The sequence below is a fragment of the Amblyraja radiata genome, chromosome 21 (genome assembly GCF_010909765.2).
Source record: "Amblyraja radiata isolate CabotCenter1 chromosome 21, sAmbRad1.1.pri, whole genome shotgun sequence".
NCBI classification, from domain to species: domain Eukaryota; kingdom Metazoa; phylum Chordata; class Chondrichthyes; order Rajiformes; family Rajidae; genus Amblyraja; species Amblyraja radiata.
The window spans coordinates 41789825-41802717 of record NC_045976.1 but is presented as its reverse complement, the minus strand read 5'-3'; the positions used below and the strand labels follow the sequence as shown (position 1 = coordinate 41802717).

Genomic DNA, 12893 nt, shown 5'->3' with positions numbered 1-12893 from the left:
GCGGGTCACGTGTGTGGTGGTGGGGAGCAGCGCGTCACGTGGTGGTGGTGGGGGCAACGCGTCACGTGGTGGTGGTGGGGGCAGCGCGTCACGTGTGTGGTGGTGGGGGCAGCGCGTCACGCGGTGGTGGTGGGGGCAGCGCGTCACGTGGTGGTGGGGTCAGCGCGTCACGTGTGTGGTGGTGGGGGCAGCGCGTCACGTGTGTGGTGGTGGGGGCAGCGCGTCACGTGTGTGGTGGTGGGGGCAGCGCGTCACGTGGGGTGGGGGGCGTTGGAACCAAAGCTGCTGGAGGAGCCCCCCTGCGTGACGTGCGCGCACCCGGCCGCCGTGCTACGTCAGACGCCGCGCGGGAGCGAGCCCGGCAGCGGCGGGAGCGGCGGATGGGACGGACACGCGGGGCCCGCACCCCGGCAACGAGGGTGAGGGAGAGGGAGGGGGAGAGGGTGACGGTGGTCTGGGGGAGGGGGGGGGGGTAATGGGGGCAACGCCTACCGCGGGGCGGGGGCAAGGGGGGCAGGGAATGGCGGGCGGCGGATACCGGGGAGGCGGGAGGAGGTTGTTGATGCGGGGCCCAACCTGCTGGGCCCGGGACATCCCCCCCATTACCCCTCATCCACCCCCTTATTACCTCTCTCCATTCCCCCTCCTCACTACTCATCCCTCACTCACTCCCGTCCCCCCCATTACCCCCTCCACTCTCCCTTTCCTCACTACTCCCCTCCCCCACCCCCCTTCCCTGACACTCCCCCTCACCTCCCTCCCCCCTCCACCCGTCCCTCCCTCACTCCCCTCCCCCATTACACCCTCCACTCCACCTCCTCACTACTCCCCTCCCCCCACCCCCCCTTCCCTGACACTCCCCCTCACCTCCCTCCCCCCTCCACCCGTCCCTCCCTCACTCCCCTCCCCCCATTACACCCTCCACTCCACCTCCTCACTACTCCCCTCCCCCACCCCCCCTTCCCTGACACTCCCCCTCACCTCCCTCCCCCCTCCACCCGTCCCCTCCCCCTCATTACCCCCTCCACTCTCCCCCTCCTCATTACTCCCCTCCTCTCCCCCCTCCACCTCCCTCCCCCTTCCCTTACACTCTCCCTCCCCCCGTCCCTCACTCCCTCCCCTCCCCCTCATTACCCCCTCCACTCTCCTCCCCCTCATTACCCCCTCCACTCTCCCCCTCCTCCCACCCCCTTCCCTTACACTCCCCCTCATTACCTCCCTCCTCCCTCCTCCCTCCCCTCACTCACACTCTCCTCCTTCCTCCCCCCTTCTCTTCCCATATTTCCCATACTCCTCGCCTCCTCCTTCCCCTTTACCCTCAACCCCTCCCCATCCCCATCCTCACCCCCCCCCCCTTCACCCTGTAGCTCCCCCTCACTCTCTCACTCCACCCCTTACCCACCGTCCTCACCTCTCCCATTCCGCGCCCCTCACCCTTTCAACCCCCACACGCATCTCCCCATAATCTTTCTCTCCCCACTCCTGCTTTCACCTTCCCTCAAATCGCCGCAGCCTGCATCACAGTCGCCCTGTCCCCTAAATCCCATTCCCACTGCCCATTTTACATTCAGATTTATTATTGTCACGTGTACTGAGGTACAGTGAAAAGCTTTGTTTTGCATGCTGTCCAAACAGGTCAGATAATACTACACATAAATACAATCGTCAAACGCAAGTCCAATAGGTAGAGCAAAGGGGAAGATACAGAGTGCAGAATATAGTTCTCAGCATTGTAGAGCATCAATGCCACAAGTCCAATGTCTACAATGGGGTAGAGGGGAATCGGACAGTACCCTAGCTTATGGAAGGACCGTACAGAAGCCTGATAACAGAGGGGAAGAACCTGTTCCTGAGTCTGGTGGTGCACGCTTTCAAGCTTCTGTACCTTCTGCCGGACGGGAGCAGGGAGAAGATTCCATCTACACTTCACGCTGCCTCGGAAAAGCAGCCGACTTAATCAAAGACTTGTCCCACCCCGGTCATTCGTTCTTCTCCCCGCTCCTGTCCGGCAGAAGAAACAGAAGCTTGAAAGCGCGCACCACCAGACTCAGGAACAGCTTCTTCCCCTCTGTTATCAGGCTTCTGAACGGCCCTTCCATAAGCTAGGGTGCTGTCCGATTCACCTCGACCCCATTGCGGACATTGGACTTTGTCTGTGGCACTGATGCGCTACAATGCTGAGAACTATATTCTGCACTCTGTATCTTCCCCTTTGCTCCATCTATTGTACTGGAGTTTGACGATTGTATTTATGTTTGGTATTATCTGATCTGTTTGGATAGCACCCAGAACAAAGCTTTTCTCTGTATCTTGGTACATGTGACAATAAATGTGAAACGTCACCCATTCCTTCTCTCCAGAGATGCTGCCTGTCCCGCCAGCGTTTTGTGTCGACCATCATGATTAGACCATTGTTCTTAGAACTACGTGGCAGTAGCATGTTTAGTTTAGTTAGAGACATAGAGTCCCGCCTGCCTATTTTTGGCTCGTGCTCCACTGAACCTGTCCTATCCATGTACCTGTCTAATCGTTTCTTAAACGTTCCAATAGCCCCTGTCTCAACTACCTCCTCCGGCAGCTCATTCCATATACCCACCACCCTTTGCGTGAAAAATTTCCCCTCAGATTCCTATTAAATCTTTCGCTCCTCACCTTAAACCTATGTCCTCTGGTTCTCTGATTGAGAGATACAGCGGGGAATCATGCCGCTTTCCTCTCACTGACTCCACGTCGATCACCCTGTCACATTAGTTCCATGTTATCCCACTTTCTCATCAACTCCCTTGGCAATCGGGGGCAATTTACATAGGGCCAGTAAACCGAATGTCTTTGGGATATGGGAAGAAACTAGAACACCCAAAGGAAACCCATGCGGACACAGGGAGAATAGGCAATAGGTGCAGGAGTTCGGGCCTTTGAGCCAAACCGCCATTCACAGTGATCATGGCTGATCATCCAAAATCAGTACCCCGTTCCTGCCTTTTCCCCAAATCCCCTGACTCCACTATCTTTAAGAGCTCTATCCAACTCTCTCTTGAAAGCATCCAGAGAATTGGCCTCCACTGCCTTCCAAGGCAGAGAATTCCACAGATTCACAACTCTCTGTGTGAAAAAGTTGTTTCCTCATCTCCATTCTAAGTGGCTTGCCCCTTATTCTTAAACTGCGGCCCCTAGATTTGGACTCCCCCAACATCGGGAACATGTTTCCTGTCTCTAGCATGTCCAAACACTTAATAATCTTATATGTTTCAATAAGATTCCCCCTCATCCTTCTAAATTCGAGAGTATACAAGCCCAGCCGCTCCATTCTATCAACATATCAACTGAGTTGGATGATCAGCCATGATCATATTGAATAGTGGAGCAGGCTCGAAGGGCCGAATGGCCTACTCCTGCATCTATTTTCTATGTTTCTATATGACAGTCCCGCCATCCCGGGAATTAACCTCGTGAACCTACGCTGCACTCCCTCAATAGCTCCTTCCACAAATTTGAAATGTCCTTCCTCAAATGTGCAAACTCTACACAGACAGACAACTCAGGGTGGAGATCGGGATTGAACCCAGGTCTCTGACGCTGTGAGGCAACGCTCCTACCCGCCGCGCCGCTCAGTTTCTGTTTAGTTTACTGTCACGTGCACCGAGGTACAGTGAAAAGCTTGTGTTGCGTGCTAACCGTACACTAGATGATTACAATTGAGCCATTGCCTGTGCTGTGCCACTCCCAATGACTACCCGTGCCACCAATTCACCCCCCTGTTCGCTTGAGCCATTTGGGAAATGAATCCGTGTTGAGCAAGTGCTGGCATAATCGGGTTGTTGCCTAAGCACTGGCGAAGCTCTCTGTTCATTGCAGCTCTGAAGAGAAAGCAGAATGTCGCTCTACGATGACCTGGCCGTGGAGACGAGCGACTCGAAAACAGAAGGTTGGTCCAAGAACTTCAAACTCCTGCAGTCTCAGCTTCAGGTGAAGAAAGCCACGCTGACACAAACAAAGGTAATAATTTAGCAATGTCACAACGTTTTGAGATTTTAAAAATCAAGTCTGCAATTTATCCCATCAGATAAAGCATAAAAAGAAGTTTAATTTGACATCTAATTCACTTTCATATCTTCAGTATTAAAAAAGTTATGGCCGTTTTCATACTCTGAAATTAGCATCTTGTTCCCTATTGCTTTTCCATTGACTTTACTCAAAAGCTGTGATCAAGGACAGTCAAATGGCCATAACTTTCTTAAAAATTAAGAGAACTGAATGAAATTTTCAGTTATTATAGATTGAAGCATTCTGAAACAAATATGAAACAATCTTACATGGATAACCTGAAATTAAAGCATATAATTAGTTAGTTACCTAATTGTAGCTAATTACAAAATTCTAAATCACTAGATCTAAACATCTATCCATTTCTTAAGAAAAGGTTAATATTTTTAAAGTGTCCAAATAACATTCACACAAGAATTCACAATATAACATGATTTTTAAATCTCATTGTCATGAATTTATAGGCCAAATGGAAGGAATTTATTGTTTAATTCCTGTAAATTAATGGGCATTTTAATCATCTTGCGAGGGGGTTTTTGTGGAACGAGATATTGGAACGTTGCATTTGCGGTGAATTTGAACCCCATATCGGCATGAAAAACACTGCCGGTTCGTATGGGGCCAAAATCACATTTTCGCCAAGGAAATTTTGATTAAAGTCATCCTAAGAAGCAAGTTTATATGTAAAATAGACGGCTTACATTTTGTTTTGTCCCCCTACGTGAGATCCGTCCCGTTGTAGGCGTTGACGGCGTTAGAAGTAGCTTTTTATTTAGATATAATTTATTGCCACACAACCAGGGTTGGTGGAAATTTGGGTTGTCAGCAGCAGTACAATAATAAAGAACACACAATAAAACTGTAACACAAACATCCACCACAGCATTCATCACTGTGGTGGAAGGCACAACAATTTGGCCAGTCCTCCATTTACCCCCCGTGTACAGGACCAGAGTCCAGTCAGTCAATTTATTAAATTGTCCCGCGATTTAAAAATAAAAACTTATGAGAACGGAAGTCGGAACAATTTTTCTGCAGCAGCTTAACAGCCTGAGGAAGTTCGACTCCGACAGGCAGGAGAAAACGGCATTTTAATCCCGCCCCCCCCCCCCCCTCAAAGGCGCCAAAGCCACGCACACGGCCAGTGGCAGAACTGCAGCGCCACTGAAGGTAAGTATTGTAACATTGCCAGGTAATACCTTCACCTGGGCTTTTTTCGTGGACAGGTAGCTGCTGGGATGCACATCACAGTCACACTCTTGGCTGCTGTGCATCACTCTGCATTTCAACTTTTGTGACGATCGTTGAGGATGTTGAATGATAGGCAGGTAAATGTTACTGGTGGATGGCACAACTTGTTGTCTCCGGAACTTGTTGCCATATCCTGGATAGGGAGTGATGGCACAGAAATAGCCAGGAAGGAACTGCAGATGGTGCCGGAGGTCGGTCGTGTGGCCAAGAACCAAGGAGGGCGTGAGGGAGAATAAAGGAAGAGCTGGCTGTGGGTAACCCATGAGAACTGAAAAGGTTAAATGCTTTTAAATACATAAAAGATACATAGTGGTACACTTGACTAGGTTGCAGCTTATATTTCGTCTCAAACAGGCCTTCTCCAGTGGATTGATGAGAGAGAGAGAGAGAGAGAGAGACAGAGAGAGAGAGACAGAGAGAGAGAGACAGAGAGAGAGAGAGACAGAGAGAGAGAGAGACAGAGAGAGAGAGACAGAGAGAGAGGGAGAGAGAGAGAGAGACAGATAGAGAGAGAGAGAGAGAGAGAGAGACAAGCCCAGGCTTACCTCAGGTTAATGAATATTGAGACAATGACCAGTGCTGTTGAAATGTGTCTACCAATTGATAAGAGAGACAGGCTCAGACTCGTCCTGTAGTGATGTGTGTTGGCTGAATCTTGTGACCATGACTAATAGCTTTGGAGGTAGACAAAAATGCTGGAGAAACTCAGCGGGTGAGGGATCTACGGAACAAAGGAAATAGGCAACGTTTCCGCCCGAAACGTTGCCTATTTTATTTGCTCCATAGATGCTGCCTCACCCGCTGAGTTTCTCCAGCATTTTTGCCCACCTTTGCATCTTATTTACTCTCTTTATAATGAGACGGATTCATTGTGATCGAGCAGTAACGTGGGCACACATTCTGTCTGTGTTTTCAGACCCAGCGTTCGAAGCAGAGTACGGTTTTGGCTCCCGTGATCGACCTGAAGCGTGCCGCTGCTGGCGAGGAACGGCAGATTGTTGACACGCCACCCCACATCGCCTCTGGCTTAAAGGTGACTGTTATAAATCTTCATTCACTTTTGAAGTTTAGTTTTACTTTAGAGATACAGCCTTTAGGAAACAGGCCCTTCGGCCCACCGAGTCTGTGCTGACCAGCGATCCTCGCACAATAACACCATCCTACACCCACCAGGGACAATATTTACATTTACCAAGACAATTAACACACAAACCTGCACCTCTTTGGAGTGTGAGAGGAAACCAAAGATCTCGGGGAAATCCCACGCAGGTCACGGGAAGAACGTACAAACTCCGTACAGACAGCACCCGTAGTCGGGATGGAACCCGCATCTCCGGGGCTGCATTCGCTGTAAGGCAGCACTCTGCCGCCGTGACCGCCTAGGTTCTATTCTACGTACTAGGGACAACTTAGAGAAGCCAATTAACCTACAACCCCGCCACGTCTTAGTGCCGTGGGTGGGCCGAAGAGACTGTTTCCGTGCTGTTTCTCTAAACTAAACTAGTGTACGGGTGGTCGCTGGTTGGCATGGACTCGGTGGGCCGAAGGGCCTATTTCCACACTGTAACTATAATCTAAATGGGTTTGTGAGGGAAAAATAGATTGGCCGCAATCGAATGGCAGAGCAGAATGGATGGGCCAAATGGCCTAATGCTGCTTCAGTGACCTGATCACGGTTATTCCGTTCATGCGGGAGTGACGTTTAATGACCGTGTCTAACGTTGCTGTTCCTCCCAAGGACCCGGTGCCCAGTGGCTTCTCCACGGGCGAGGTGCTGATCCCTCTGGCCGACGAGTACGACCCCATGTACCCAAACGACTACGAGAAGGTTGTGAAACGCCAGCGCGAGGACAGGCAGAGACAGCGGGAGCTGGAGCGACAGAAAGAAATAGAAGAGAGAGAGAAGTAAGTGACGTGAAAACCATACCGACACCAGGAAGTGCAGATGCTGGTTTAACAATGCCGGGGACATGGGGCGTCACAGTGGCGCAGCGGTAGAGTTGCTGCCTCACAGCGCCAGAGACCCGAGATCGATCCTGACCACGGGTGCTTTTGTACGGAGTTTGTCCTTTCTCCCTGTGACCTGCGTGGGTTTTCTCCGAGATCTTCGCTTTCCTCCCACACTCCAAAGACGTACAGTTTTGTAGGTTAATTGGATTGGTATAAATTGTCCATAGCATGTGTAGGATAGCGTTAGTGTGGGGGGATCGATGGTCGGTGCGGACATGGTGGGCTGAACGGCCTGTTTCCTTGTTCCGTCTCTGAGAAACTTGCCTTTTTTGCTCGGACAATGACATTTTTTATTGGAGGGGGAAAAAAACTTTTCAAGTCAGTCTAGAACATTTATCGGAGGTTCTGTCTGCAACACTAAAGTACGCAGAGTGCTGGAATAACTCAGCGGGTCAGGCAGCATCTGTGGAGAACATAGATAGGTGACGTTTCAGGTTGGGACCCTCTTCAGACTGATTGTAATCCAGGACAGAGCTGGAAGGGAGATGGGGGCAGGACAGAGCCTGGCAAGTGATAGGTGGATGTGTAGGGGCAATATGAGGGGCAACTTTTCCACATAGGTTGGTGGGTGTACGGAGCAAGCAGCCAGAGGGGGTAGTTGCAGAGATGCTACCTGACCCGCTGAGTTGCTACCTGACCCGCTGAGTTACTCCAGCATGTTGTCCATCTTAGACAATGGGTGCAGTAGGCCACTCTCTCTTAATCCATCCAGTGACTTGGCCTCCACTGCCCTCTGTGACAGGGAATTCCATAAATTCACAACTCTCTGGGTGAAAAGGTTTTTTCTCACTTCAGTCTTAAATGACCCCCCCTTTATTCTAAGACTGTGGACCCTGGTTCTGGACTCACCCAACATTGGGAAACAATTTCCTGCATCTAGCTTGTCCAGTCCTTTTATAATTGTATATGTTTCTATAAGATCCTCCCTCATCCTTCTAAACTCCAGTGAATACAAGCCTAGTCTTATCAATCTTTTCTCCAGAGAAGCTGTTTGACCCGCTGAGTTATGCCAGCTTTTTGTGTCTACCTTTGGTTTAAACCAGCATCTGCGGTTCATTCCTACACATCTGTAGTTCCATCCTGGGCATGTACACAGATACGGATTGAGAGGGATATGGGCTAAATGGGACTAGCATAGATGGGGTGTCGGGGATGGCATGAACGTGTCGGGCCGAAGGGTGTGTTTACGCACAGCATGTCTGTATGACTCGGTTGATTCAATGTCATTTTACAGTTCATATGAAAATCAGCAAAACAGTAAGTGTTTGTTTAAAAAAACAGAAATATATGCTTTTCAGCGTACCATTTCTGTGTGTTGAACCTTCCAGGAGAAGGAAGGAACGGCACGAACAACCCAGCGGCTTCGCAAGACGACCCGACCCAGAATCAGACGAAGATGATGAAGACAGGGAGAAGGAAAGGCGGAAAAGAAGTGAGTGTTTCTTTAGTTTAGATTTAGAGATACAGTGCGGAAACAGACCCTTGGGCCCACGAGTCCACACCGACTAGCGATCCCCGCTCATTAACGCTATCCTACACACACACACACACACACACACTAGGGACAATTTACACACACACCAAGCCAATTAACCTACAAACCTGCACGTCTTTGGAGTGTGGGAGGAAACCGAAGATCTTGGAGAAAACCCACGCAGGTCCACGGGGAGAACGTACAAACTCCGTACAGACAGCACCTGTAGTCGGGATCGAACCCAGCACTGCAAGCGCTGTAAGGCAGCGACTCTACCGCTGCGCCACCGTGACCGCCCTTTTGTTGCTGTTGTCACTGCTGGTGAGAGGGGTAAAGTTCAAAGGCAACGTGCGGGGCAGGTCTTTTATACAGAGGGTGGTGGGTGCCTGGAACGCGCTGCCTAGGGTGGTGGTGGAGGCAGTGGCATTTAAGATGCATTCAAGAGAGAGTTAGATGAAGCTCTTACGACTTACGGAATCAAGCGATACGGTGAGAAAGCAGGAACGGGGTACTGATTTTGGGTGATCAGCCATGATCATATTGAATGGCGGTGCTGGCTCGAAGGGCTGACTGGCCTACTCCTGCGCCTATTTTTTATGTTTATAAGAAGCTTTTAGATAGACACATGGTTGTGTGCAGGGAATGGAGGGATATTGATCATGTACAGAGAGATAAGAGTTGGTTCACTGATGACTTTATTCTATGGAGGTCTCACTGGTGTCCTTGAAGAAATGCTACATCCGACCAACTCCATCTTGCGGGTTCTGAAGGGGCTGCTCCTGTGTTGCACCGTTCAATGCTTAGTTTTAGAGACATAGGCCCTTCAGCCCATCGAGCCCACACTGACCATCGATCACCGGTTTACACCGGTTCTATGTTATTCCACTTTCTCACCCGTACCCTGTGCACCAAGTGCAATTTGCAGAGGGCCAGTCATCCTGCAATCCCGCTCCACTTTGGGATGTGGGAGGAAACCGGAGCAGCCGGAGGGACAGTAGAGTTGCTGCCTTACAGCGCCAGAGACCCGGTGCTCTCTGTACCCAGTTTGTGCCCTGTGATCACGTGGGTTTTCTCCTGGTCCTCCGGGTTTCCTCCCGCATTCCAAAGTCATACATGTTTATAGGTCAATTGGCTCGGTAAAAAAATTGTAAGAAGTCCCCAGTGAGGAGCATAGTGCGCTGGGTGACCCCTGGTCGGCGAAGGGAATGTTTGTCTGCTGTGTGTCTAAAGTGGTACAGAGTATTGTGTGCAGTTTTGGCCTCCAAATTTGAGGAAGGATTGGGGCAGTCACGGTGGCACAGCGGTAGAGTTGCTGCCTTACAGCAAAATGCAGCGCCAGAGACCCGGGTTCGATCCCGACTACGGGTGCTGTCTGTATGGAGTTTGTACGTTCTCCCCGTGACCTGCGTGGGTTTTCTCCGAGAACTTCGGTTTCCTCCCACACTCCAAGGACGTACAGGTTTGTAGGTTAATTGGCTTGATAAAATGTTAAATTGTCCAAGTTGGCGATATGCAGTGTACTGCCTTGCCGACTACAAAATTCAGAAGGTTCAGAAGGACATTCTTGCTATTGAGGGAGTGCAGAGTAGGTTTACAAGGTTAATTCCCGGGATGGCGGGACTGTCATATGCTGAGATAATGGAGCGGCTTGACTTGTATACTCTGGAGTTTAGAAGGATGAGAGGGTATCTTATTGAAACATATAAGATTATTAAGGGTTTGGACATGCAGAACCAGGGGCCACAGTTTAAGAATAAGGGGTAAGCCATTTAGAACGGAGACGAGGAAACACTTTTTCTCACAGAGAGTTGTGAGTCTGTGGAATTCTCTGCCTCGGAGGGCGGTGGAGGCCGGTTCTCTGGATGCTTTCAAGAGAGAGCCAGATAGGGCTCTTAAAGATAGCGGAGTCAGGGGATATGGGGAGAAGGCAGGAACGGGGTACTGATTGGGGATGATCAGACATGGATCACATGGAATGGCGGTGCTGGCTCGAAGGGTCGAATGGCCTACTCCTGCACCTGTTGTCTATTGTCTAAAGAAACCCAAGCTGGTCACGGAGAATGAGCAAGCTCCACCCACAGGCTGCACCCGAGGCTGGGATCCAACCCAGGTCTCTGGTGCTGTGGAAGCAGCAGCTCTACCCGCTGCGCCACAGTTGCTGCTGTTTCACTGAATTTAATTTGCATTTGGCACCGGCCGCATTGTAGTAATTTTGTTTTGTGTTTTAGGTATGGGAGGAGCTGCCATCGCCCCGCCCTCATCACTCGTTGAAAAAGATAAAGAACGTACGTAGAATGAATAACGTCCATTAACCAAACTGCCTTTGGGTAAAACGTGCGGGAAGGATGCTGGTTTAAACCGGAGACAGACACAAATCTCCTTCCAAAAGGAACGTCCTTGAATTCTGAGTTAAACTAAGTGCTTCTTTGATAGACACAAAGTGCTGGAGTAACTCAGCGGGACGGGCAGCATCTGAAGAGACGGAATGGGTGACGTTTCGGGTCGAGACCCTTCTTCAGTCAGACGCGAGAATGGGAGAACTGGGCTCGTGGCTTGGTGGTCGAAGGTACAAAGATGGAACCATGAGGAGGGTCTGAAGAAGGGTCTCGACCCAAAACGTCACCCATTCCCTCTCTCCGCAGTTTGAGTAAAAAGTAAAGTAAAGTATCCTTTATTATCATTCAGACATTTCAGTCTGAACGAAATTGCGCACCTTGCAGTCATAACATAGAATAAAATAACAAAACACACACTTAACACCGTCTAACACCCACCACAGTGAGTCTACCAGACACCTCCTCACTGTGATGGAAGAAAAAAGTCTTAAAGCCCCTGCCTGACCCGCTGAGTTGCTCCAGCACTCTGAAACGTCACCTATCCATGTTCTCCACAGATGCTGCCTGACCCGCTGAGTTACTCCAGCACTCTGTGAAACGTCACCTATCCATGTTCTCCAGTGATGCTGCCTGACCCGCTGAGTTACTCCAGCACTTTGTGAAACGTCACCTATCCATGTTCTCCACAGATGCTGCCTGACCCGCTGAGTTACTCCAGCACTTTGTGTCTTAAATTCTCAGGGCAAGTTGGAAGGTGGGTCCACTGATCCGTAATATTTGGTGCTGATTTGCGCTTGGTTTTGTTTTGTTTTGAAGTCATCCCAACGTTCCAGTACGAGGAGGAGCCCCGGTCTCGGAATGCCCCCGTCAAAGCTGCCATCCCACCACCGGTGTACGAAGAGCCCGAGAGACCTCGCTCACCGCCTGGCCCCACCAACTCATTCATCGCCAACATGGGGTAGGCACACAAGACCACCTTGTCGAACTCCCGCTGCTACTCGTCCCCTTTACAGTGAATTGATTTTTGAAGATCGCTGCTTCATCTTCTTTTGCGTGGTCTTTAGACTTTAAAGATTTGGCGCGGAAACAGGCCCTACGGCCCACCGAATCCGACCAGCGATCACCCCGTACACTAGGTTGGTTTAGAGATTCAGCACGGAAACAGGCCCTTCGGCCCACTGAGTCTGAACCGACCAGCGATCGCCCCGTACACGAGTTTAGTTTAGAGATACAGCAGGGAAACAGGCCCTTCGGCCCACCGAGTCCGCACTGACCAGCGATCACCCCATACACTAACACTATCCTACACACTAGGGAATGTTTACAATTTTTTTAACCCAGGCCAATTAACCTACAAACCCGTACGTCTGTGGAGTGTGGGAGGAGACTGGAGCTCATGGAGGAAACCCACGCAGGTCACAGGGAGAACGTACAAACTCCGTAAAGACAGCACCAGGGGTCAGGGTCTCTGGCACTGTGAGGCAGCAACTCTACCGCTGCACCACCCTGCGGTCCTTTTACCCAGTCTCATTACCGGAGAGGGGAGAGGGGGAATGATGTTGATACTTTATGATCACATGTACCTATGTACAGTTAAACTCTTAATTTTCCACACAATCCAGTAAAATCACACTATAAATGAGCACAAAAGTTTAAAAGTGCAACAGTTGTGGTGTGATGATAGACTTTATCGTGACAGTACGCCGAGTCGCCACGTTTCTGGTGCCCACAAGGTTTATGAACCAAGCCTTATCTAGGCCTCAAAGGCCCGTTGCCGT

General features: G+C 50.3%; 1 protein-coding gene across 2 annotated transcripts in view; it reads left to right on the top strand.

Moving 5' to 3' along the window:
• The first annotated feature begins 323 nt into the window (after positions 1–323).
• The window catches only part of rbm17 (RNA binding motif protein 17), a 30718-nt gene continuing 18148 nt past the window's right edge, over positions 324–12893 (top strand). Inside the window, exons 1-7 of one of the 2 annotated variants that reach the window (XM_033040171.1) lie at positions 324–419; positions 3856–3996; positions 6212–6328; positions 7034–7200; positions 8634–8737; positions 11008–11064; positions 11932–12073. In XM_033040171.1, coding sequence (XP_032896062.1) covers positions 3874–3996; positions 6212–6328; positions 7034–7200; positions 8634–8737; positions 11008–11064; positions 11932–12073 — 710 coding nt within the window. In that variant the 5' untranslated portion in view covers positions 324–419; positions 3856–3873. Of the gene's footprint in view, positions 420–3855; positions 3997–6211; positions 6329–7033; positions 7201–8603; positions 8738–11007; positions 11065–11931; positions 12074–12893 lie in introns of both variants that reach the window. The other variant, XM_033040170.1, reaches the window with a different exon arrangement.